The sequence below is a fragment of the Oncorhynchus tshawytscha genome, linkage group LG04 (assembly GCF_018296145.1).
Source record: "Oncorhynchus tshawytscha isolate Ot180627B linkage group LG04, Otsh_v2.0, whole genome shotgun sequence".
In the NCBI taxonomy this organism is placed as follows: Eukaryota; Metazoa; Chordata; class Actinopteri; order Salmoniformes; family Salmonidae; genus Oncorhynchus; species Oncorhynchus tshawytscha.
Genome location: NC_056432.1, coordinates 18,392,892 through 18,418,622, shown reverse-complemented (window position 1 = coordinate 18,418,622; position 25,731 = coordinate 18,392,892). Strand labels below are relative to the sequence as shown.

At 43.8% G+C, this 25,731-nt stretch overlaps 1 protein-coding gene across 10 annotated transcripts in view; it reads left to right on the top strand.

The window, feature by feature from the left end:
• agtpbp1 (ATP/GTP binding carboxypeptidase 1) overlaps nt 1-11,843 on the top strand; it is a 56,482-nt gene extending 44,639 nt beyond the window's left edge. For 9 of the 10 annotated variants that reach the window (XM_042320404.1, XM_042320401.1, XM_042320402.1 and 6 more), the window contains 7 exons: nt 1,660-1,810; nt 1,967-2,147; nt 2,309-2,438; nt 3,377-3,508; nt 4,536-4,712; nt 7,364-7,524; nt 10,689-11,843. In XM_042320404.1, the coding sequence (XP_042176338.1) occupies nt 1,660-1,810; nt 1,967-2,147; nt 2,309-2,438; nt 3,377-3,508; nt 4,536-4,712; nt 7,364-7,524; nt 10,689-10,857 (1,101 nt within the window). In that variant the 3' untranslated portion in view covers nt 10,858-11,843. Of the gene's footprint in view, nt 1-1,659; nt 1,811-1,966; nt 2,148-2,308; nt 2,439-3,376; nt 3,509-4,026; nt 4,103-4,535; nt 4,713-7,363; nt 7,525-10,688 lie in introns of those variants that run through there. The other variant, XM_042320408.1, reaches the window with a different exon arrangement.
• The last annotated feature ends 13,888 nt before the right edge of the window (nt 11,844-25,731 follow it).

Sequence of the window (25,731 nt, the reverse complement as noted above, 5' to 3'; positions counted from 1 at the left end):
GTACATCAGGAGACGTGGAGGAGGCCGTAGGAGGGCAACAACCCAGCAGCAGGACCGCTACCTCCGCCTTTGTGCAAGGAGGAGCAGGAGGAGCACTGCCAGAGCCCTGCAAAATGACCTCCAACAGGCCACAAATGTGCATGTGTCTGCTCAAACGGTCAGAAACAGACTCCATGAGGGTAGTATGAGGGCCCGACGTCCACAGGTGGGGGTTGTGCTTACAGCCCAACACCGTGCAAGACGTTTGGCATTTGCCAGAGAACACCAAGATTGGCAAATTCGCCACTGGCGCCCTGTGCTCTTCACAGATGAAAGCAGGTTCACACTGAGCACATGTGACAGATGTGACAGTCTGGAGACGCCGTGGAGAACATTCTGCTGCCTGCAACTTCCTCCAGCATGACCGGTTTGGCGGTGGGTCAGTCATGGTGTGGGGTGGCATTTCTTTGGGGGGCCGCACAGCCCTCCATGTGCTCGCCAGAGTTAGCCTGACTGCCATTAGGTACCGAGATGAGATCCTCAGACACCTTGTGAGACCATATGCTGGTGCGGTTGGCCCTGGGTTCCTCCTAATGCAAGACCTCATGTGGCTGGAGTGTGTCAGCAGTTCCTGCAAGAGGAAGGCATTGATGCTATGGACTGGCCCGCCCGTTCCCCAGACCTGAATCGAATTGAGCACATCTGGGACATCTTGTCTCGCTCCATCCACCAACGCCACGTTGCACCACAGACTGTCCAGGAGTTGGCGGGTGCTTTAGTCCAGGTCTGGGAGGAGATCCCTCAGGAGACCATCCGCCACCTCATCAGGAGCATGCCCAGGCGTTGTAGGGAGGTCATACAGGCACGTGGAGGCCACACACATTACTGAGCCTCATTTTGACTTGTTTTAAGGACATTACATCAAAGTTGAATCAGCCTGTAGTGTGGTTTTCCATTTTGAGTGTGACTCCAAATCCAGACCTCCATGGGTTGATAAATTTGATTTCCATTGATCATTTTTGTGTGATTTTGTTGTCAGCACATTCAACTATGTAAAGAAAAAAGTATTTAATAAGAATCATTCATTCAGATCTAGGATGTGTTATTTTAGTGTTCCCTTTATTTTTTTGAGCAGTGTATTTACTGTACTTTTTGCCGCATTTGTTGATAACGAAATCTGAAAATACTCTGCATACATTCAGTAACATGATAAGAATATTTCTGGATAATGTGGGGTAGGTGCAACATGAGACAAAACAATGACAAGGGTTTGAGTGAGAGGAATAACTGGTGTCTCTAATTGGACACACACTTCTCCAACACAGTTCCTAAGTCATTTCAATGCACTTTTATGATTCAAAGATGAGTCTTCAACTATAAGGTGCTATTTTGAGTTCTCCTAGCTGTGCTGTTTGGAACAGAACCCTGCATCCCCGCCCTCACACAATTACTGTTTAACCAATCCAAAACCAGTCCATTATAAATCAAACTTTCGGTTACTGGCCCAACACTCCTAACCGCTAGGGTACATGCCGCCCAGCATAGCACTACCCCTACTGTACTCTAAAGGTATAAAAGCTAAATCAACTCTTTAAAAAACTCAAGTTTCACTGTTTTGATGTTTGTGCAACAGAGCTCCACCGTTGTGTAAAGCCTTCTTACGTCTGTGTTCCTGCCCAGATGCACCTGCAGAAGCTGGAGGCGCTGAGGACCCCTCAGACCTACCTGCGCGAAGACATCCTGTGTGAGACTCTGGGGGGCAATAGCTGCCCCCTCCTCACCATCACCGCCATGCCCGAGTCCACCAGCAACGACCAGATCTGCCAGTTCAGTGAGTACTGACTGACCACTGACTACTGGGGTAGGAACACTGACCTGAACTGAGTTAAAGATATCACTGTCTGTCAGATAACTGTCTCCTCCTTCTCTGGGGGGGTGTGTGTGCTGCTGAGTGTATTTCTATGTACTGTGTGATGTGTGTGTCCAGGGAACCGTCCGCTGGTGTTCCTGTCATCGCGGGTGCACCCAGGGGAGACCAACGCCAGCTGGGTGATGAAGGGCACCCTGGAGTTCCTGATGGGTAGCAGCCCCCTGGCACACAGTCTCAGGGAGGCCTACATCTTCAAGATAGTCCCCATGCTCAACCCTGACGGAGTGGTCAATGGCAAGTAAGTGTACACACACACACAATGCGCGTATGAACATGTGCGCACACACATACGCGAACACACACACACAGCTAATACTATATTGCAGACACGTGCGCACACAAACTCAAGTTGATTAACTTCTCTTTTTCTCATTCCATTTCTCCCGCCCCTCCCTCCAGTCACCGTTGTTCTCTGAGCGGGGAGGATCTGAACCGACAGTGGCAGAACCCCAGTCCTGAGCTGCATCCTACCATCTACCACACTAAGAGCCTGCTGCAGTACCTCGCTGCCATCCAGAGGGCGCCATTGGTCAGCCCCACGGTTGAATACCGTACCCACCATATGTGCCATAGCCCGACACCCTTACAGCGCTGGTCGAACGTGGCTAACTCTGTCACGCTAACCCTTTCCCTAGCCATTACCTTAACCTTTTCTCTTTCCCTAACAGTCGTGGCAGGAAAGCCAGGTTGATGAAGTTTGATTGTCTTCATACATTCACAATCTCTGTCCCCTTCCCTGTGTGTCTGTCCTCTCCTTCCCTGTGTGTCTGTCCTCTCCTTCCCTGTGTGTCTGTCCTCTCCTTCCCTGTGTGTCTGTCCTCTCCTTCCCTGTGTGTCTGATTCCTCTCCTTCCCTGTGTGTCTGACTCCTCTCCTTCCCTGTGTGTCTGACTCCTCTCCTTCCCTGTGTGTCTGACTCCTCTCCTTCCCTGTGTGTCTGACTCCTCTCCTTCCCTGTGTGTCTGACTCCTCTCCTTCCCTGTGTGTCTGACTCCTCTCCTTCCCTGTGTGTCTGACTCCTCTCCTTCCCTGTGTGTCTGACTCCTCTCCTTCCCTGTGTGTCTGACTCCTCTCCTTCCCTGTGTGTCTGACTCCTCTCCTTCCCTGTGTGTCTGACTCCTCTCCTTCCCTGTGTGTCTGACTCCTCTCCTTCCCTGTGTGTCTGACTCCTCTCCTTCCCTGTGTGTCTGACTCCTCTCCTTCCCTGTGTGTCTGACTCCTCTTCCTTCCCTGTGTGTCTGACTCCTCTCCTTCCCTGTGTGTCTGACTCCTCTCCTTCCCTGTGTGTCTGACTCCTCTCCTTCCCTGTGTGTCTGACTCCTCTCCTTCCCTGTGTGTCTGACTCCTCTCCTTCCCTGTGTGTCTGACTCCTCTCCTTTCCTGTGTGTCTGACTCCTCTCCTTCCCTGTGTGTCTGACTCCTCTCCTTCCCTGTGTGTCTGACTCCTCTCCTTCCCTCTGCTATGTAGGTGTTCTGTGACTACCACGGTCACTCCCGGAAGAAGAACGTGTTTATGTACGGTTGCAGTTTGAAGGAGACTGTATGGGAGACCAACATCAGCGCCACATCCTGTGAGCTACATGAAGACCTTGGTTATAGGGTGAGAACACACACACAAGTATACACACACACACACACCTAGGGCTGTGACGGTCATAGAATTTTGGATGACAGTAATTGGCCAGCCAAATGACTGCGGTCTCCGTAATTACCGTTTGGGGTGCATTTTCTCCTCCGGTCCTGACTGCATGTGCTGCCATAGAAATAGAAGGAATAGAACGGGTGTCCCCATTCAAGTGAATGATTGCATAATGGGTGGGACTGGCAGCCTTTGCAAGTGTACATAGGAGCAAAGCAGGGAGCGTACCCATTAATATGTGTTGGGATTTGTTGATTCAACTGACATTACAAAAAATACATTCCATTGCATGAGCCACATCAGTTAACCCAATTTGAATGAACATTCTACATTACCATGGAAATGATTGCATCACAATACCAGGCAGCCATTGCGAGTGTACCCATGACTTTACCAGTCAAATTTTCAGGGTTAGAGGTTCCAAGCCCATTCTATTGATTCTATTTCTATGTTTTGCTACAACACGCTGCTTGTTTCAGAAAGGAGCAACAAAGTTTCATCACCTTGTTAAAGTCCATGTCACCACAGAAACGGAGTCAACCGCACAAATGCTCGGTAATTGTGCCAGCCCTACACACACACTATCTTCCCTTATGTTTGTTAATGTATTAAGGCTCTGGCTCAGAAACATATTACTTGCATTTAGCCAATGAAACCCTGATGATAAATCAGAACAGATTACATCAGTATAGCTGTGATCCCTGTTATAGGAATCTCTGGATATGCTTTCCACATTTTTCATGGAATTTTCATGGCTGTACAATTTTTCTCAGGTCAACTCCGCAACAATATCTCTCAAATAATTTGCATACAGGGAGACACCAGGCCACCTGGAAACAATGCGGACACAGTGTATAGTTACATACACACACACACCGACTGTTTCTCTTTTAGATCCTCTCACGTACATCCATCCACAGGCATGCCCTCATTGTCTATTGTCTATGGGTGTTGAGCTCAAACTCTTCCCCCGTACTCCGTCCCTCAGACTCTGCCTAAGATCCTGTCCCAGATGGCACCGGCCTTCAGCATGGCCAGCTGTAGCTTTGTGGTGGAGCGCTCCAAGGAGGCCACGGCCCGCGTGGTGGTGTGGAGGGAGATCGGAGTCCAGCGCAGCTACACCATGGAAAGCACACTCTGCGGCTGTGACCAGGGCAAATACAAGGTGGGGTGTGTGTGTGTGCCGATACAGCCTGGTGTGTGTGTGGACTAACAACCAGCAGGGGGAGCTATAGTCCTGTAAATCATACTGTCAGTGACTAAAAGCAGCATCATCGGGCTTATTATGTCATATCCACTAAACACGGAACAGAACTGTGTGTGTGTGGTTTTACTGTCCCTGTGGGGACCAGAAGTCCTCACAAGGCTTGTGGGGACCAGAAGTCCTCACAAGGCTAGTAAAACATGCGCCTGTCCCCACAAGGAAAATGGCAATTTTAGGCTTGGGGTTACAATTAGTGTTAGGGAAAATTGGATTATGAATGGGAATCAACTGTTTGGTCCCCACTAGGAAGGTAGAAAAAACAGAATTGAGTGTACCGATGTTCTGCCTGTCAGTGAGTGCAGAAACCTCTAGCAGCTCCTAGCCCTCTCAGCACTGGAGTTGCCAATGTCAACATCTGCAGAGCCCAGGGGTAGGCTAGGGTTGCCAGTTTGGTATGGTCCCTTTCTCTCATCCTTCCTGATTGGGTTATATATTTATGGGGAAATTGTTTGGACAGATGTGCAGGAAGCCCATTTTGTTGACGTTCTATTTGTCATGATCATGCCAAGCAAGTGTCCTCTTTATTTATTTTTGACATTTATTTAACTTGGCAAGTCAGTTAAGAACAAATTGTTATTTTCAATGACGGCCAAGGAACAGTGGGTTAACTGCCTTGTTCAGGGGCAGAACGGAAGATTTTTACCTTGTCAGCTCGGGGATTTAATCTTGCAACCTTCCGGTTACTGGTCCAACGCTCTAACCACTCGGCTAATCACAATGCTCCACAACACAACCATTTTACTGGAAGCCCACTGTAGACTTGAGATTGCACATGGGACAGATGTGTGTGTGTGTGTGTGAGATGTTTTTAAGTGTAAATAATACAGCGCTGACTTCATTTAGAGGACTGGTCGATTGTTTGGTCGATAGGCTGTTGGTTGACCGAGATTTCTTAAGTCGAGCAGTAGCAAAAAATAATAATTAATGGTGTACAAGACACCTGTCTGAGTGGACTAATCCACTGTGGAGGCCGTAGGGATGGCACAGTCCATCACTAAGACGTGCAACTGAAATTGTATATGGTTATATTACATAAGAACAATGGTGCAACACTAATAAAAAATATTATTTCATAACAGATGCACTTTCTCCCGCGTTAGTTAATGGTCGCTGTCCATGGTTGTGAAACACATCAGTGCGCTGTTGAATTGGCGCCTTTTCCTAGACCATGTTGCTATGTTTACAATAGCAAGGTTAACCAGCATATTGGTGTTGAGAACAATGCAGTGGAGGCAGCAGCAGAGTTAGAAAACAGCCCTTGCCTTAATTGTCTAGGAAAAGTGAGGAGAGAAGAAACCCCAACTTTATTAGGTCTATAATCAATAGCCGAACTGTTAAATGTGGCTGGCTTTATAAATCATCCCTACTGTATATATCTAGCCACAGAAATATGACAGATCCTGCTTGAGTGTTTGTTTAATAGCCTACTGATTCCGTGAGTGCCAAGCTTCACGCAACCACATGTCGGATCAACAATTTCTAACAAATTTGGCTGTTTTTAATCTTCGCTATTCTGTAATAAATGCGTTACACTTTTTTCCCGTTAGAACAGCCTTTGATATTATTTATAATTGATTTAAAAATAATAACCCTCCTTTTTCTTGATCTCCTTATTGTTATTCTTATGATCATCATTAAACTAATAAGTAATGTCATTATCATTGGTAGGATTGGCATAGCAACCTTTTATAACCACCATCGAGCTGTAGGCCAAAGACCACATCCTGTATAGTCTTAATGCCGTAACTTACTTCGGCCTATATAACAACTTTTTATAGGCTACAGTACTGTATCAATCATTAATTTGTTCATGTCATCTCACAGCATATGAGTCATTCATGATTTGAAATGCAATTAAGCATTTTAGTTTTTAAATAAAATAATAAAGCCACTTGAATAATTAGCGTAAACAAACTGTTCCATTTCGGAAATTGGATTCACGAATGAATGCAGCAGTTTTTAGTCTTTGCTGTAATAAATGCTTCACAAAAAAACTTGCTTATAATTGATTTAGTGTTTACATTGGAAAAATGATATTCTAATCTAATAGCACCTGTTTGGCACACATAATATGCAGGCAGACCTTGCTCCTTACCTTCTTGTTCTTGATCTCCAGTATTTTCCACAAATAGTCAAATTTATACCACACGTCTGACTGGGGTGACAGAGACAATTGGGTGCTAATCACACAGTCACTCACTGTCTTTTTTTTTCTTTTTTTACACAGCGCAGCAAGTCTTCGTCTGGCCCAGTACAATCAAATCAATTGCAGTCGGACTCCATTTAGTTATTTGTGTCTTAATTATTTAATCAAAGAGTGCGCTGAAAGCATCTGACAAGTTCAGTGCATATATTTGATTTGATTTAAAACACATAGGATGTGTCTAATATATGGAAAATACACATTTTAAAATGGAAGAACAGACTCTCGGTCAACCAGGAGGTTTTTTTAGTCAGGGACAGCCCTAAAATAATGTGTGTGTGCACTGAGCATGCATGCTTGTGTATGTTTATATAATGTTTGTACAGTAAGTGATTGTGTGTGTGTCCAGGGTCTTCAGATAGGCACCAGAGAGCTAGAGGAGATGGGAGCCCAGTTCTGTGTGGCTCTGCTAAGACTGAAGAGACTAACTTCCCCCCTGAAGCTGAGGAACCACGCACACTTGCTGGACGTCGAGAGTGACCTTACGGAGACACGCTGCAAAGGCTCCAGGTCAGACACACACCCCCCCACCAGGTCACTCACTCACACGCACACTTAGACACGCTCACACTTACCAGGTCACACACACAATCCCACTTACCAACAATAAACCATACATGGTACACTAGTTTGAGAGTTGCAGCATGGCCAACACTCAGGACAGTAGTGTAGCTGCACCGTCCGCTGTCATCCTCAGAATCCTCATGACATTTAAATGTGGCTTTTTACAAATCTCCTCTTGCATTTATTGATTTATCCATGTATAATTCATGTATTTACAGTGCATTAGGAAAGTGTTCAGACCCCTTGACTTTTTCCACATTTTGTTATGTTACAGCCTTATTATAAAATGTATTAAATAGTTGTTTTCCCCTCATCAATCTACACAAAATACCCAATAATGACAAAGTGTTTGTTTGTAAATGTATTAAAAAAAAACTGAAAACCACATTTACGTAAGTATTCAGACCCTTTACTCAGTACTTTGTTGAAGCACCTTTGGCAGTGACTACAGCCTCAAGTCTTCTTGGGTATTATGCTGCAAGCTTGGCACCCCTGTATTTGTGGACTTTCCCCCATTCTTCTCTGCAGATCCTCTCAAGCTCTGTCAGGTTGGATTGGGAGCGTCGCTGCATAGCTGTTTCCAGGTCTCTCCAGAGATATTTGATGGGGTTCAAGTCCAGTCTCTGGCTGGTCCACTCAAGGACATTCAGAGACTTGTCCCGAAGCCACTCGTGCGTTGTCTTGGCTGTGTGCTTAGGGTCGTTGTCCTGTTGGGAGGTGAACCTTCGCCTCAGTCGGAGGTCCTGAGTGCTCTGAAGCAAGTTTTCAGGATCTCTCTGTACTTTGCTCATTTCATCTTTCCCTCGTTCCTGACTAGTCTCCTTGTCGCTGAAATACATCCCCACAGCATGATGCTGCCACAACCATGCTTCACCGTAGTGATGGTGACAGGTTTCCTCGAGATGTGACGCTTGGCATTCAGGCCAAAGAATCTTGTTTCTCATGGTCTGAGAGTCCTTTCGATGCCTATTGGCAAACTCTAAGCAGAGTGTCGTGCCTTTTACTGAGGAGTGGCTTCTGTCTGGCCACTACCATAAAGGCCTGATTGGTGGAGTGCTGCAGAGATGGTTGTCCTTCTGGAAGGTTCTCCCATCCCCACGGAGGAAATCTGGAGCTCTGTCAGAGTGACCATCGGATTCTTGGTCACCTCCTTGACCAAGGCCCTTCTCCCTCGATTGCTCAGTTTGGCAAGGCCAGCACTAGGAAGAGTCTTGGTGGTTCCAAACTTCTTCCATTTAAGAATGATGGGAGGGCACTGTGTTCTTGGGGACCTTCAATGCTGCAGAAATGTTTTGGTACCCTTCCCTAGATATGTGCCTCGACACAATCCTGTCTCGGAGCTCTACGGACAATTCCTTCGACCTCATGGCTTGGTTTTTGCTCTGACATGCACTGTCAACTGTGGGACCTTATATAGACAGGTTTGTGCCTTTCCAAATCATGTCCAATCAATTGAATTTACCACAGGTGGACTCCAATCAAGTTGTAGATGATCAATGGAAACAGGATGCACCTGAGCTCAATTTCGGTGTCTCAAAGCAAAGGGTCTGAATACTTATGTAAATAAGTTTTATATACATTTTTTTGTATACAAAATAAAAAATAAACTGGTTTCGCTTTGTCATTATGGGGTATTGTGTGTAGATTGAGGGAAAAAATGACTTTGTTACATTACAGCCTTGTTTTAAAATGAATAATGTGGAATACTTTCCGAATGCACTGTATTCATTGACTCCCATCAAGTAGCCAGGTTAGAGACCTCAGGGCTTGGCTATAGGCTCATCACAGCTTTATGCTTTTTCTCGTTTAATATTTCATCATCAGACCAATGATATAACAATAGGATTGGAATTTTGTGCATGTGCGCGTGTGTTTCTGTGGAAGGCTATTCCCCTTGCACAGTCTTCACATTTTTCTGCCATAAAATGTAATCTATAAAGTAATGACATATGTTTTTTTCCCTACAATCTACACATTTTCAAAGTGAAAGAAGAATTATAAAACATTTTCCAAATGACTAAAAACACAAAATGAGAACATATTGATTGTGTATGTCTTCACACCCCAGAGTTAATACATTGGTAGAAGCACCTTTTGCCATTACAGCTGTGAATAATTTACAATAATATTCTACCAACCTTGCACAACTCTCAGGGACATTGTTTTTGTCAACATTGCTAGGTTGTGTAAATCTGTAGGACAAAAAATATAATGTATTCATTTTTTAGATTTAATTTTAAGGCAACAAAATTAGAAGCATATGCAAGGGCTGTATAGATGTTCAATAGGCCCTGTATGTGTACAGTACATGCACGTGTGTGTGTGTGTGGTGTGTGTGTGTGTGGCCTTTGTGTGCATGCACGTGTGTGTGTGTGTGTGTGTGTGTGTGTGTGTGTGTGTGTGTGTGCATGCACGTGTGTGTGTGTGTGTGTGTGTGTGTGTGTGTGTGTGTGTGTGTGGCCTTTGTGTGCATGCACGTGTGTGTGTGGCCAGTCCGGTGTAAGTGCGGCCCTTGCAGTCTTTCTCTAATGGACTGTAATGGCTGAAGCTCTCTCACTCTGGGATCTTAATACTCCTCTCCAGACAGCACTCTGTCCATCCCATTACAACCCGTCACACCCTCCTCCTAATCCACTTTACCCTTTTCTGGGGCAGAGAGAGGGTTGGGGCGGGGAGCAGGGGTCAATGACTGAACCCCAACCATCCACTGTCTCCACAGGATCCTCTTTCAAAGACCTCACACCATTAAAAACCATTTAAAAAACACTAAAACCACTAAACATCTGAGACATTTATCCATTAAACCACTAAACCAATGCGTAAGAAGAGATGTCTCTATCAGAAACGTAGCACAACTAGTGATTGATTTGATTTTTGTCATTGGGTTTGTATTATTTTACGTGCCTGAACACTAGTTTTATCTTCTGAATTTCTTTCTGAAATCTTATAAATCATTATACCTAATTTCTGTCCAGACCCATGGTCAAATATTTGTTTTCTTTCAAATACTTTGTGTTTTAATCATTTGGTGGGTGTTTTATGTTAGTCCTATTTCACACATTGAGCCTGCCTAGAATGATGGTCTGTCTGTGTGTTGTGTTGTCAAGCAGCACCCCTAGTACATACTTGTTGGAGGATGAAGAGGCATCCTTCATGGAGGAGGTGGACTACAGCGCCGAGAGTGGCGATGAACCCGACAACGACCCCAACACCGCCGACCCCCACGACAACCACCTCTCCGACTCCGAGTCCAACAACCATAGAGACTCACTCACCTAGCTCAAACCCCCTGATCACTACCCAACCAGATATCCCCATTTTGCTCTGAAGTTACTTACTCCTCTCCCTCTGGCCTTGGTGCATCATGGATACCACATCCATGCTATATCTGCCTTGCATATCTCATGCAGATTTAGAGCGTTATAGAATGAATAGACACATTAGACTAATACGTTTTCACAAGGGTTTTGTTGCAATGTCGCCATTTGTCATGAAAAGTGTTACACAAAGAGAATTTCTAAATATCTATTTACGTATGTCTATAGGTAATTCTATGGTTAGACACAAGTTGAGATGGAATGTACACCTTGGTCGTATTTGCATAAATAGTACAGTATGTCTCAATTACCTACTAATAACGGTAGCGCACAATTGGCATACCGGAAAGGTAGTATGCAAAGTAGAACTATTTGCACATGTAACACATCAACATGCATACCGTACACATGAACACAGGTACAGGGCAGAAGAAAAGGCACTTTTACAATCCACCTCACAGTAAAAGGTCAAAAGCTCAGGCCAAAACTGACATTGATGTTGTGGATCTGTTTTCTGCTACTGAGAAGTATATGTATTTCTCTAGTCTGCCTGTAAGCTTAGGTGGTTGTCCGTACAATGCAATGGTACTGAGTTTTAGGAAGGATGGTGCTATCTGGGAGTAGTTTAGATATTTTATTTTTTACTTGTATTTTTTCTAGATGTAAGTAGCTATTAGGTTTTTGTTGTGTTTGTACAGTCGGTGCATGACTATTTTAATGTTATTCTTATTTATTTAGTTTTATTTTATTTGTGAGACGCACCTTGTGTGTGTGTGTGTGTGTGTGTTTAGTAGATGGAAATGCTAGACCACCATAGAACTGGGCAGCCAAACGCTCTGTTTGTGGGAGTAAAAAAAGAAAACTGACTAAACCTTTTAATTTGATTGTAACACAAATAAGTTGAAGCTTGCAATGAAATCATGGGAAATAAATGTGAATGTGAAAATATCTGGATCATTTTGCGGTGTATTATTATCCATTTAATCATGTGAATGTTGAGCCCGAGTGAGTATTTTGTTTTGAAGGATGTGTTTTGTGTGTGTGGTGTATGTGTTTTAGAGGTGTTTGTTGATTCTGTTTGAGTGCAAGTGATGTGTGTGCCCACCGCTAATGCCCCTCTGGCTGTATATGCCAATCTGAGGTCGGACCATTGATACAGAAAGTGGACTCCTCTTTATTTCTGTGCCATTATAGCGTCTGTGATAGCATGGGCAGCACCATTGAGGCTACAACCCATAGGAATCCCCACCCAGTTGACTACTTTAAAATGGCAGATGCATGGTGGAGGCCCTCTATGGCGCTGCCCATGCTAAAAAGTCATTTTGACCACTAGAGCCCTCTCATTCTCTATGGGTTAGACAAAGCTTCATGGAGAAGGTTAAAGTTCATCAGGGGACACATGGAGAGAGGGTGGTGTCTCCAAACCAACGACCTACAGACAACCTGGACATTGGACAGAGGGAAATCTAGAATGAAAGAGGAGTCATTGAAGACAGAGCATATTAATTCATTTGTACAGTGTGCATGTCAATAAATCAGCCAAAGAGCCACCTGTCTGGAGGACATGCAGTCAACCTCTCTCTCTGTCATCGCATTGTGCCGCTGATGGGCAGAGTGACAGCAGAGGAGAAGAGAAAAGCTGCAGGACACTGAGAGAGCCTTGTGTTAGGAGGAGGATTAGTAGTGGAGTAAAATGTTAATCAGAGAGGTAGTGCATCAACAGCTCTTTCCTCTTTCAGCCCTACGCCCCACTTCCTGTCTCTGCCTGCCCTCCCCTGTGTCAATCACACGCTCGGAAATGTGGTGAACAAAGAACTAAAAGACGTCCTCCGCCCCCAACCCAATTACAGTTCCGGCTTCTCTCTGTCTGACGATGGAGGGGGGCATTCAGCTGCTGCCGAAGATCGCCATGTTCATCACACCCACACACACACATCACTTGGGCGCCATGCACGGCTTTCAGTCTCACAGTCTCTTATTGGCCTAAGCTGAGGCCCTTATACGACATGGGCAATTAACATAAGTGTCCGTGCCCAACTGTATACTTTGTCCCTGCCAAACTGGCCATCAGACCTTCAACCTAAGCTTTAAAAAAATCCACACACACACACACTTTCTCTCTGACATACTCACATGGGCATAATTGGTTATGTGGAAAGCGGAGCTGACTTCAACCTCACGTTGCCACGGTAACTGTAGACCTATTTTCTAGGACGCGCTTACTCCCGTCCAGCGTGTTATTCATTCAGCCTCTTCACAAATGTTTTTCTTTTCTCTCCATCTACATTCTATCTCCCTCTCCTCCGATGCGATTCCTGTTCACATGCATATGCAAATAAACCCAATTCTCGAGACCAATTAAAATGGGATGTGAATGGAACAGGCCGTGAGTTGTGGTAATGAGATAGGGACAGGGTACAGGCTAGAGCTGGGACGATAAACCGAAAATGATCGACACCGACCATACCGATTAATTATCGCAGGCATTTTGCTGCCATCGTTCATTACGATAAGTAGCCTTTACTAGAGAAATGTGAAGTTTGAAATGAATGCAATCAATGCAAATTGTCCGGGTAGCTATTTGGTTAGCTGTTCAGGAGTTTTATGGCTTGGGGGTAGAAGCTGTTTAGAAGCCTTTTGGACCTAGACTTGTGCGGTAGCAGAGAGAACAATCTGTGACTAGCTGGAGACTTTGGACATTTTTAGGGCCTTCCTCTGACACCGCCTGGTATTAGAGGTCCTGGATGGCAGAAATGTGGCCCCAGTGATGTACTGGGCCGTACGCACTACCTTCTGTAGTGCCTTGCGGTCGGAGGCCGAGCAGTTGCCATACCAGGCAGTGATGTAACCAGTCAGGATGCTTTTGATGATGCAGCTGTCAAATTTTTGAGGATCTGAGGACCCATGCCAAATCTTTTCACTCCTGAGGGGAATAGGCGTTGTCCTGCCCTCTTCACGACTGTCTTGGTGTGTTTGAACCATGACAGTTCATTGGTGATGTGGACACCAAGGAACTTGAAGCGCTCAACCTGCTCCAGTACAGCCCCATCGATGAGAATGGAGGTGTGCTTGGCTCTCCTTTTCCTGTAGTTCACGATCATCTCCTTTGTCTTGATCACGTTGAGGGAGAGGTTGTTATCCTGGCACCGCAATGCTAGGTCTCTGACCTCCCTATAGGCTGTCTCATCGCTGCTCACAGCCCTGAGGGGCCCTCGTGTTGAGGATCAGAGTGGCAGATGTGTTGTTACCAACTCTTACCACCTGGGGGCAGCCTGTCAGGAAGTCCAGGATCCAGTTGCAGAGGGAGGTGTTTAGTCCCAGGGTCCTTAGTTTAGTGATGAGCTTTGAGGGCACTATGGTGTTGAATGCTGAGCTGTAGTCAATGAATAGCATTCTCACGTAGGTGTTCCTTTTGTCCAGGTGGGAAAGGGCAGTGTGGAGTGCAATAGAGATTGCATCATTTGTGGATCTGTTGGGGAGGTATGCAAATTGGAGTGGGTCTAGGGTTTCTGGGATAGTGGTGTTGATGTGAGCCATGACCAGCCTTTCAAAGCACTTCATGACTACAGACGTGAGTGCTATGGGTCAGTAGTCATTTAGGCAGGTTACCTTAGTGTTCTTGGGCACAGGGACTATCGTGGTGTTCTTGAAGCATGTTGGTATTACAGACTCGGCCAGGGAGAGGTTGAAAATGTAAGTGAACACACTTGCCAGTTGGTCAGCGCATGCTTGAAGTACACGTCCTGGTAACCCTGCGGCCTTGTGAATGTTGACCTGTTTAAAGGTCTTACTCACATCGGCTTTGGAGAGTGTGATCACACAGTCGTCCAGAACAGCTGGTGCTGTCATGCATGCTTCAGTGTTACTCGAAGCGCGCATAGAAGTCGAAGCGCATCTAGGCCGTCGTTGAAGATAAGAATTTGTTCTTAACTGACTTGCCTAGTTAAATAAAGGTAAATAAAATAAAAAGAGCTGGGGCTCTTTGCTTTCTGTGTCTGTGTGCATCTCTTTGCTCTCTCTCTGTTTCTCTGTCTCTTCTCCCTCTCTCGCTCTTCCTCTCGCTCGCTCTGTCTCTCTCCCTCTTTCATTCTCTCGGGCATATCAGGTTGTCATTGTGGGAGAACAGGAAGTGGTGCCCTATAGCCAGAGCTCTCACTGGCCTGGTGATAGATGGGGCAGTTAAAAATAATAACATACAGACTGACATACTGTAGTATTTTTGTGCCCTAGTTTATAACTCTGTTGAAAACAGACTCATGAGACAATGTATTACCCAGGGGCTGGTTATTTATTCTGTAGTCTTTCCAATGTCTAGGGTACCAGAGGTCAAACTCACATTTACGTATGAGGACAATGTTGAGATGTGAAAGAGTGTGAGTGCCAAAGAGAGAGCGAGGGCGAAGAAAAAGGAACATGTATCCTAAATAGCACATAACGTTCAGAGAACCGTATGTTTTCTTAGAGCTTGGTGAAAGCGTCTTTCTCCTATTATGGTCATTTTGCATACAACCTTCCCACAACTTTCTGGTAATGGTGCAGGATAGTTGCTTGGCTTTGGAATATTTAAGGAAATTGACACACAAAAAACTATTTCTTGATATTTCATTACTTTTTTGGTAATGATCTAGAAATGTTTTCCAACTGGTTTAAAATTAGGGATGTTCTCAAATAGTTCAGAGAACGTTAAGAAACAACGTTCTTCTGTGAGAATTTCAGTACTACACCAGAACGTTTCCTACAGGTTTCCTCATGATTCTATTTAAAGCCATGTTCTCAAATTGTTCAGAGAACGTTAAGAACACTTTCCTTAAAAACCACAAGAAAACTTTAGTAACGTTCAGAGAATGATCTAAGAATGTTATATAAAAACATACATTCCATTCTCAGAACGTTTTTAAAAAACGTTCCATTCCCACAACTTCCAAATGTACTAGCTGGGATGTTTGTGATGGAGTGAGTGACTGATGGACATTAGCTGACGACTGATGGGCTAGTCCTATGACAGCGGGTCCTGCCCAGGTCGACTGGGATGTCGATGGACACCGTCTGAGTTAAAAGCAATAACCTTCAGGTTAAAGCAGGGGGCAAGCAGGCTCCAAGAGAGACACTGGAGCACACACACACCCTCTCATGAGCATAGTTAACCTGCAAGCATCTCACTCTCTCTCTCTCTCACGCTTACACTCACACTGACTCACTCACACTGACTCACTCTCTTACACCCACTCCCACCACCAGCCCTATCAAACATGTGCAGGTCTTTAACTGGCCTGAGAATAACAGGTGAGGGAAGAAGAGCATAGCTGCTGGACATGTGACAGGTGAAAGACACAGTATATTTAGTAAGGAATTACAGAATTGTCAATCAAATAGCGCTTCACTTCCATCACAACAAGTCACAACAATCAGAACCATAGTTTGAGCTTAACATTCTTGTCTGAAAGGTCCTGCTAGCAGGTCATTTAGGGTGCAGTGTTGAAGGGTCAGGGACAGAGGCCCCGTACACACAGTTTGCAGCAAAATAACTATTCACCCCATGAATTTGCAACCTTGGGCAGACACGCCCCATGATTAAGCCGGCTAGAGTCAATGAGAGGACATGTTTGTTTTTACCGCAAGCTGTTCTGATAGAGGCGTTGGTATTGGTGCTGGAATCTCCTTGAGCCTCCAGTTGTTTAGTTGTGACAGGAAGCCCCAGAGGAACCCGTCATTACAACACTAATCTCCCACAAGCCTCTGCTCCCCCTGAGGGTGTTCAAGTGTCATCTCCTTTTCACTGTGTTAGATATCACAGTGTTTGGTTAAAAGTTTAAAACGGTGAGTGTTGAGGGATACCTGAGCAAGATTATTTTTGATTACCCAGACTTCTAGATCAGCACTCCTACTCTGAGATGCTTTATGCATACAGGCCTTGATGTTTGTCATATCTGAGGTGTCTGGCCCTCCTCATAAGAGCCAATGCAGTACCCGCAAAACAAACCATGATGGTACTGTAGCTAGAGAGGGCTAGCCTAGACTCTAGAGGTGGATGTTTGTGCATGGGTTTGTTGCTCAGATGAGACGGTTAGAGTGAGAAAGACTGGCTGTGATTAGAGAAACCTGTATCTGTGTCATGGTTCTATTCTGACCCTGGTTTATGTGGCCTATAGCCATACTATAGAAAGATCACATTATTATGACACATCACATTATTACTCTGGAAACATTTACTGTCTTATGAACACATGTAACGGATGTGAAACTGCTAGCTTAGTTAGCGGTGCACGCTAAATAGCGTTTCAATCGGTGACGTCACTTGCTCTGAGACCTTGAAGTAGTGGTTCCCCTTCCTCTGCAAGGGCCGCGGCTTTTGTGGAGCGATGGGTAACGATGCTTCGTGGGGGACTGATGTGTGCAGAGGGTCCCTGGTTTGCGCCCGGGTATGGGCGAGGGGACGGTCTAAAGTTATACTGTTACACACTGCTTTATTTTTGTGAGTAAAAATGTTAATGTTGTCTCATCGCGCACCAGCGACTCCTGTGGCGGGCCGGGCGCAGTGCACGCTAACCAAGGTTGCCAGGTGCACGGTGTTTCCTCTGACACATTGTTGCGGCTGGCTTCCGGGTTGGATGCGCGCTGTGTTAAGAAGCAGTGTGGCTTGGTTGGGTTGTGTATCAGAGGACGCATGACTTTCATGCGTCCTCTAATACACTCCCGTACGGGAGTTGTAGCGATGAGACAATATAGTAGCTTCTAACAATTGGATACCATGAAATTGTGGAGAAAAAGGGGCAAAATTCAAAAAAATAATAAAATAAAAATCCATATTCCCTAAACCTAACCCTACCCCTTAATCTAACTTTAAAACAAACCCTAATCCCAAAACCCTAACCTTAACCCCAAAACCTAACCCTTAAGCTTAAAATAGCATTGAACAAATTGACACACACTCTACGAAGGGTAGAGGTTCTTTCTGGATATGTCAATTATTAAGTGGTATAGAAAGAGCATTATTGATTGATTATTATAATGATTAATAATTTATCTGTGTAATTGCTACTGGAGGGAGATGGGAGGAAGGAAGGCACGGGAGACAACTTGGAGCTTGGGAAGGGGGGGCTGTGGGGAGAGGCACACAAGGGAGGGGGGTCCTGGGGATAGCAACGTTACATCAACATTAGCAAGGTTATTGTTGTAAGGCCTATAATGGAGCCAAGTCAGTGTTGTGTGCTTGTTTTGGACCTTTATGAATAAACCTGTGTGATCCATTTGATATCTGACCCAAAGTCAGTGCTAAAAGTGTGGTTTTCCTTTCATCACATTCCTGTGATCCTCGTGTACCTGACCGGGGATCAGTGTTACTTGTGTACTTAATGAAGCCTCCCTCTCCCAGGGCAGCAGTGGTTAGGTGGTTTTCCAGTGTGCAGCTTTCTTTAGCTTGGCATCAATCTTCTGTCTGCTTCTTCTGATTTGATTTGATTTGATTCACAGTGTTCCAGGTGACCACATGATCCAATTTCATATGGAACTCAACCGTAACATGAAGAGGGTAACAGATAGTGAGCGTGGTCGTGATGGGCGGCTTGTGAGGGGAGGGGCTTCATCGATTGTGTACGGATCAGAACATGCTGAGACGGCAACACAGGTCTTTACACTATTTTCGCATGTTGAAAATAAAAAATGTCAGCCACACTATGAAGCAAGGTGGAGTAAATGAAATGTTCAATTCGATCAAGCCTTATAGAAAACAATGGGCAATTTTCCATCCAGGAAGTGGATTTCAATTGAATAAATTGACACCCCTCCCCCCGCCTGTCATCAACTAGTGAATCCAGCTGCACTTAACATGGTTTACAGGCAGGCTGTTTTATGTGCTCCTCTGTACAACAATAACAGCCTGTGTAGCTGAACTGTAATGCCACGTGTCCACCCTGTACTGTTAAACATTTATACACAAGGGGAGACCTCCAGCAACCTCCAGCCTCACTCCGCTTCAAAATGAATGGAAAGGATTTTGAAATTCCTCTTTCTTGTAAGGAAAGCGATTGACTGGATTATCATTCACAATGTCCCTCACCATATTACACACACACACTCTCTTACTCACACTGACCTTGTTACTCTGAGATAAATCATGTTCTCACTTTCCCTGACCTATGAAATCATCAGTACGCAATTATCAAGAACTCATACACTCGCACAACCACACACACACACACACACACTATGTACATTAAACACATTTAACGTTAAACCACCTTTCACTTCCATTGAGCTCTTTAAATGGGTGGTGGTCAACCCGAGCTGTGAAACAAATCAACAATTCCACTGAGAATGAAACCCAACCAAAATCACAGTTAGTCCTAAACCACAACTCCCATGTTCATGGACCACAACAACTCCTCTCTCCTTGCCTGTCCCTGACAGTATTATGTGTGTGTGAGTGTGAGCGATTGCATTATTGATTGTCCTGGATATGTTTTTTAAAAGCATTTAGCAATCTAGCAATTAGTTAGTGCTTAATGTACAATGTCAAAACAGCTCGCATCGACCGGGTCATTGATCAGTTGACTCATTATGTTCCTGGCACAGGGCAGTCATAACCAATGTGCATGAATTGCCGTCAAAAGACCATCCCTCTCTCTCGCTTTGTCTTTCCCTCTTTGTCTTGCTAATTTTCAGTCCATGTCCACTGAAAACCTTTATTATTATCGTACTCTCCTTGTTGTCGCCGTGGTGATTTCATGTCTTTCTAAGTCTCCTCAATATTTATATGATCTTTTTAGCAGTCACAAGGTAAACAAATGGATGCATACAGTAAAATGTATTTAATATTTTCAGTACATACACTACCGTTCAAAAGTTTGGGGTCACTTAGAAATGTCCTTGTTTTTGAAAGATTTTTTTTTTTTGTCCATTAAAATAACATCAAATTGATCAGAAATACAGTGTAGACATTGTTAATGTTGTAAATGACTATTGTAGCTGGAAACGGCAGATTTTTTTTTAGGAAATATCTACATAGGCGTACAGAGGCTCAATATCAGAAACCATCACTCCTGTGTTCCAATGGCATGTTGTGTTAATAATCCAAGTTTATAATTTTAAAAGGCTAATTGATCATTAGAAAACACTTTTGCAAGTATGTTAGCACAGCTGAAAACTGTTGTTCTGATTAAAGAAGCAATACAACTGGCCTTCTTTAGACTAGTTGAGTATCTGGAGCATCAGCATTTGTGGGTTCAATTACAGGCTCAAAATGGCCAGAAACAAATAACTTTCTTCCTGAAACTCGTCAGTCTATTCTTGTTCAGAGAAATTAAAGCTATTCCATGTGAGAAATTGCCAAGAAACTTAAGATCTTGTATGACGCTGTGTACTACTCCCTTCACAGAACAGCGCAAACTGGCTCTAACCAGAATAAAAAGAAGAGTGGGAGGCCCCGGGGCACAACTGAGGACAAGTACATTAGAGTGTCTAGTTTGAGATACAGATGCCTCACAACTGATGCCTGGCAGCTTCACTAAATAGTACCCGCAAAACACCCGTCTCAACGTCAACAGTGAAGAGGCGACTCCGGGATACTGGCCTTCTAGTCAGAGTTGCAAAGAAAAACATATCTCAGACTGGCCAATAGAAACAAAAGATTAAGATGGGCAAAGGAACACAGACACTGGACAGAGGAACTCTGCCTAGAACGTCAGCATCCCAGAGTCACCTCTTCACTGTTGACGTTGAGACTGTTGTTTTGCTGACAAGGTACAAATCTGTTGTTCTACCCCTGAACAAGGCAGTTAACCCACTGTTCCCCGATAGGCTGTCATTGTAAATAAGAAATTGTTCTTAACCTTACTTGCCAAGTTAAATAAAGGTTAATTTTTTTATTATGTGCGCTACACATAAAATTATACTTTAAGGAAAATTGTTCCATGTTTGCGGCCAGGGAGCACATACCCTGGGGTCAATTAAATTGATAAGCCTCTTGAAACCTTCCTTTTCGACTGTGCTAATTGGTAGCATGTCCTTAGTAATGCAATGCATAATAGCATTTGTGATGTCTTTGTCTTTTTGATGTTTGCTTGTAGGGCATAAACACTATCAGTATTGACTGCTTCGGGCAAACATCCCTAGATTGGCCTGGAGCTTGAGGGAAGTTTATCAATACCGTGGCGCAAAGTCAAACTTTCTTCATGTTCCAAAGAGTGATTTTTGCTTCAGATGAAAAAGGTTACCAGACTTCGTAGCCACTGTCAAACTTCAAAAAGCCAAACCACTTCCAAATTACTGAAACAGTTTAACCCCTTTTATCAATAATTTATTCGTTGGAAGCGTCTCCTTCTCCATGGCTATCACTGCCACTGTTTTCGCCTACATCACTCATTTTGTGGTTAATAATTTATTCGTTGGAAGCTTCTCCTTCTCCATGGCTATCACTGCCACTGTTTTCGCCTACATCACTCATTTTGTGGTTAATAATTTATTCGTTGGAAGCTTCTCCTTCTCCATGGCTATCACTGCCACTGTTTTCGCCTACATCACTCATTTTGTGGTTAATAATTTATTCGTTGGAAGCTTCTCCTTCTCCATGGTTATCACTGCCACTGTTTTCGCCTACATCACTCATTTTGTGGTTAATAATTTATTCGTTGGAAGCTTCTCCTTCTCCATGGCTATCACTGCCACTGTTTTCGCCTACATCACTCATTTTGTGGTTAATAATTTATTCGTTGGAAGCTTCTCCTTCTCCATGGCTATCACTGCCACTGTTTTCGCCTACATCACTCATTTTGTGGTTAATAATTTATTCGTTGGAAGCTTCTCCTTCTCCATGGCTATCACTGCCACTGTTTTCGCCTACATCACTCATTTTGTGGTTAATAGTGGCTTCTCCATCACTCGAGGTGCTAAGTGGTTTTTGTGGGCGTATACCTCTCCACGTGCATATTGTCACTTCTCCGCATGTTCCTGCTGCGTCAGGGGTGAAATGGACTGCTGTACCTAATTATTCTATATCGACATTATCGAAAATGAATCTAAACGTCTTTATATCGCTATTGAGGGAAGTAATTACCTCGATAATTATTGATATTGATTTATCGCCCAGCCCTAACCACCACCTCTTCAACCATGTGCCTGTGTTCTTTTACTCTGCACGTATTATTAAGAATTGCATTATAAGTGTGCCTGCGTGCGCAAGCAAGCGTATAATAGCCCACACAAAGTGTATTTGTATTGGTGTGTGACACTTAGTCATATTCTTTCATCAATGCATAAACATCTTACCTTATTAAAATCAATGGTAATAGTAGATACATTTCCTAATTGCAATCAATAGTGAGCACTTTATTTGGCCACAACAATGAAGCCTTACTTCAATATAATTAAGGATCACCATGGCAACCGGCGGATATGTCTGTGTGAGAATTTGAGAGGGTACATGTGGAGGCAGTCTAGACATCTGTCTGTATCAATATGTGTGTTATATTACAAACGATCATTTGGCTTATGAATCTTAATATAGCCGCAGGCTTTTCCGTGTCAAAGACACCTAAAAAGATACTAAAGAAGTGCGTGCAGTCAGAAAGTAAAGTCTCACAAAGGCAGAGGAATGTTTCAATAGTCACCTATTCACATGTCTAGTCCCCTTCCCCACAAAAATGCACTTTCTGCTTTCTGTTGTATTCTTGTCTTTCTTTATACCATGGGTACTCAACTCTTACAGCTTTTCCCAAACTCGGTCCTTGGGACCCCAAGGGGTGCACATATTTTTGGGGGGCGTTCACTATTACAATAATGCATGATTAAAATAATCAAAGCTTGATGAGCAGTATGCAACACATGCACACACGCATACCGGCCCATTTGTTTCCCTTGAAGCCCCCGTTATTAGCCAGATAATTATATTTTTTTTAGCAAAACACCTAAGTTAGACAGGGCCACTGGGCCCCCAAAAAACATCACCACATTACTTGTGAAAACAGTACTAAAGTGATAAAAAAGAAAACTGTAAAATATTGTGGAACACGTTGATAGTAAACTGATGACTTTTCACTTCAACCAAAAGGTGGCGTCTCTAACTTCCTCTCTAACACAAAAGGACCTTTTTGTTCTAGTGCCTTCTCCCAACACAGACACACGCGTGCACATGCGTGCACATACACACACAGAGAGAGAGTGCCAACTGCACGTTCTCTGGCCTAAAAAAGTATCAAACAAATGTGTCCATGGTGACACTGTGAACATTCATTAAGCCTTCTCTCTCGAGCACCAGTCAAACTGCCTTCATTGGCATTGGAGGAATCACATCTGCTAGGACACACACACACTACACACTACACAAAACATCTCAATGAGAGGCACAGGGGTGCTCTGTAGAACAGAGGTTGTATGGGGACAAGAGGTCCTCGACTACCCCCAGCCCTTTCCCTCCTCTCCCTCCACTTCATCCTTCCTCTTCAACTCCACCTACACTTAAAAAAAATGCAACTAAGAAAATTCCATGTTGCTTAAATATTCAAGTTGGCTAGACTTAAAATTGGGAAATTGTTGAGTTGACATGAAATAATCCTCTAACCCTATTGATTTCTGTTCAATGTGAGTTGAATTTGAAAAACAATGTTGTGTGAACTTGTGTGAACTTAAATATTGCAACACATAGCTGAGTTGATCACACAAAAGAGTTTAGTTTGCTAAGACCCAATTTAAAACACTGTGTTGGCTTAAAATAAATGTCTCTAAATGTTTTCTGGACGCCTTTTAGCAAGATGTATTCTGAATTATTTTAGTCAATATACTTGTCAGGGACAGTTTACAATTATAACATATAGACTAAAATATGATGCATTACACCAGATATAGCCAAAAAATGGATTTGTTTGAACCATTAGTGAGATTGTTGTACCTGATTATCTAGTCTGGGGTTAGTCAGGACGTAGTCTGGGGTTAGTCAGGACGTATTCTGGGGTTAGTCAGGACATATTCTGGGGTTAGTCAGGACATATTTTGAGGTTAGTCAGGACGTATTCTGAGGTTAGTCAGGACGTATTCTGGGGTTAGTCAGGACATATTCTGGGGTTAGTCAGGACATATTCTGGGGTTAGTCAGGAAGCATTTGAAAGAAAAAAACTTTCTGGTCCAGTAATTAGATCATGACTGAAACTAGAAATTATCTGTCAATAACAAAGTAATTCCATAGTTGAGGAAACATCTATATTATAGTTCATCCAACATAAATGTATAGTTCATCTGATACCCTTACATCTTTAAGTTGAGAGGACTTGAAATCAAAAGTTGATACATTTTTTTTTTAAATCAAGGCAACTAGCTGCAGTACTATTTCTAGTTTATTCAACATTGGCAAATCAAATCAAATTTATTTATATAGCCCTTTGTACATCAGCTGATATCTCAAAGTGCTATACAAAAACCCAGCCTAAAACCCCAAACAGCAAGCAATGCAGGTGTAGAAGCACAGTGGCTACGAAAAACTCCCTAGAAAGGCCAAAACCTAGGAAGAAACCTAGATAGGAACCAGGCTATGTGGGGTGGCCAGTCCTCTTCTGGCTGTGCCGGGTGGAGATTATAACAGAACATGGCCAAGATGTTCAGATGTTCATAAATTACCAGCATGGTCAAATAATAATAATCACAGGCAGAACAGTTGAAACTGGAGCATCAGCACAGCCAGGTGGACTGGGGACAGCAAGGAGTCATCATGTCAGGTAGTACTGAGGCATGGTCCTAGGGCTCAGGTCCTCCGAGAGAGAGAAAGAAAGAGAGAAAGAGAGAATTAGAGAGAGCATAGTTAAATTCACACAGGACACCGGATAGGACAGGAGAAGTACTCCAGATATAACAAATGTGTTGAGATAACTCAGGAATGTATGTTAGCAGAACTTGAATGCCCAAAGTTGGGTAACTACAAATTGTGTTGCAGCTGGTGCCTTGATTTTTAAAAACTTGACTCAACTTCAGTGGATAGGATCCCCCCAAAGGAACACCACATTTCTCCTGCCATAATCAGCCAGACTACAGCAAATACACTGTACTGTATGGAAGGAAGATACAGTATGTCTGTGTGTGGCGCTATTATGGTGAATGATTATTTGGGTGTGGATGATGTGTCATAGAGATATAGCAGTGTGAGGACAGTGTGTACTCTGTGCTGACTATTTACATGTACACACTGATAGCTTTTCCCAGGCAGGTCACCTGTGATACAATTCAGTATTCTACGTCCATCCTTGCCTAAGGACGTCAGGAGTTGACGTGGAAACCAACCACTAGGGGCAACAGTGAGCGCTGTTACCTTCAGGTAGAGTTGGGTGTTGCTACGGTGATGTGGATGAGTAAGCGTCTGTCTGTGGTTACAAAGGTAGCAAAGGTAGCATGTTTGAATCTAGCAGTAGAAAGTTATTTTTTATATTTTTTTATATTTTTGTTTTAAGCCTATCCCCAAACCTTAAACTTTACCTTAACCATCCAGAATTAAAGTGGAACTGACAGTGGTTTAGTCGATAGCGCGCAGGACCTCGGGCTCGAAGGTCGAGGGTTCGAGACCTGCTCCCTACCTGTTTCATTACATTAGTATCAGAAGTGATCGAACCGGGCGTTCCCGTAAGACGTAGAGTTGCAAGCTAGCGCGAGGACGCGTTCTTTGAAAGAGGGAGTAGTGTAACGACCCTGCGCTTTATAGGCGCGGAAATCGACTCGAGGCCTGCTCCCTGCTGTTTCATTACAATATAATTCTCAGTTTAAGCTACAAAATCAACTTTATAAGAGGTTTTAAAAATAGGTTATATTTGACTCAACATTCCATGGCGTTCTAAGGCATTTTTGGCATGATAAATATAATTCA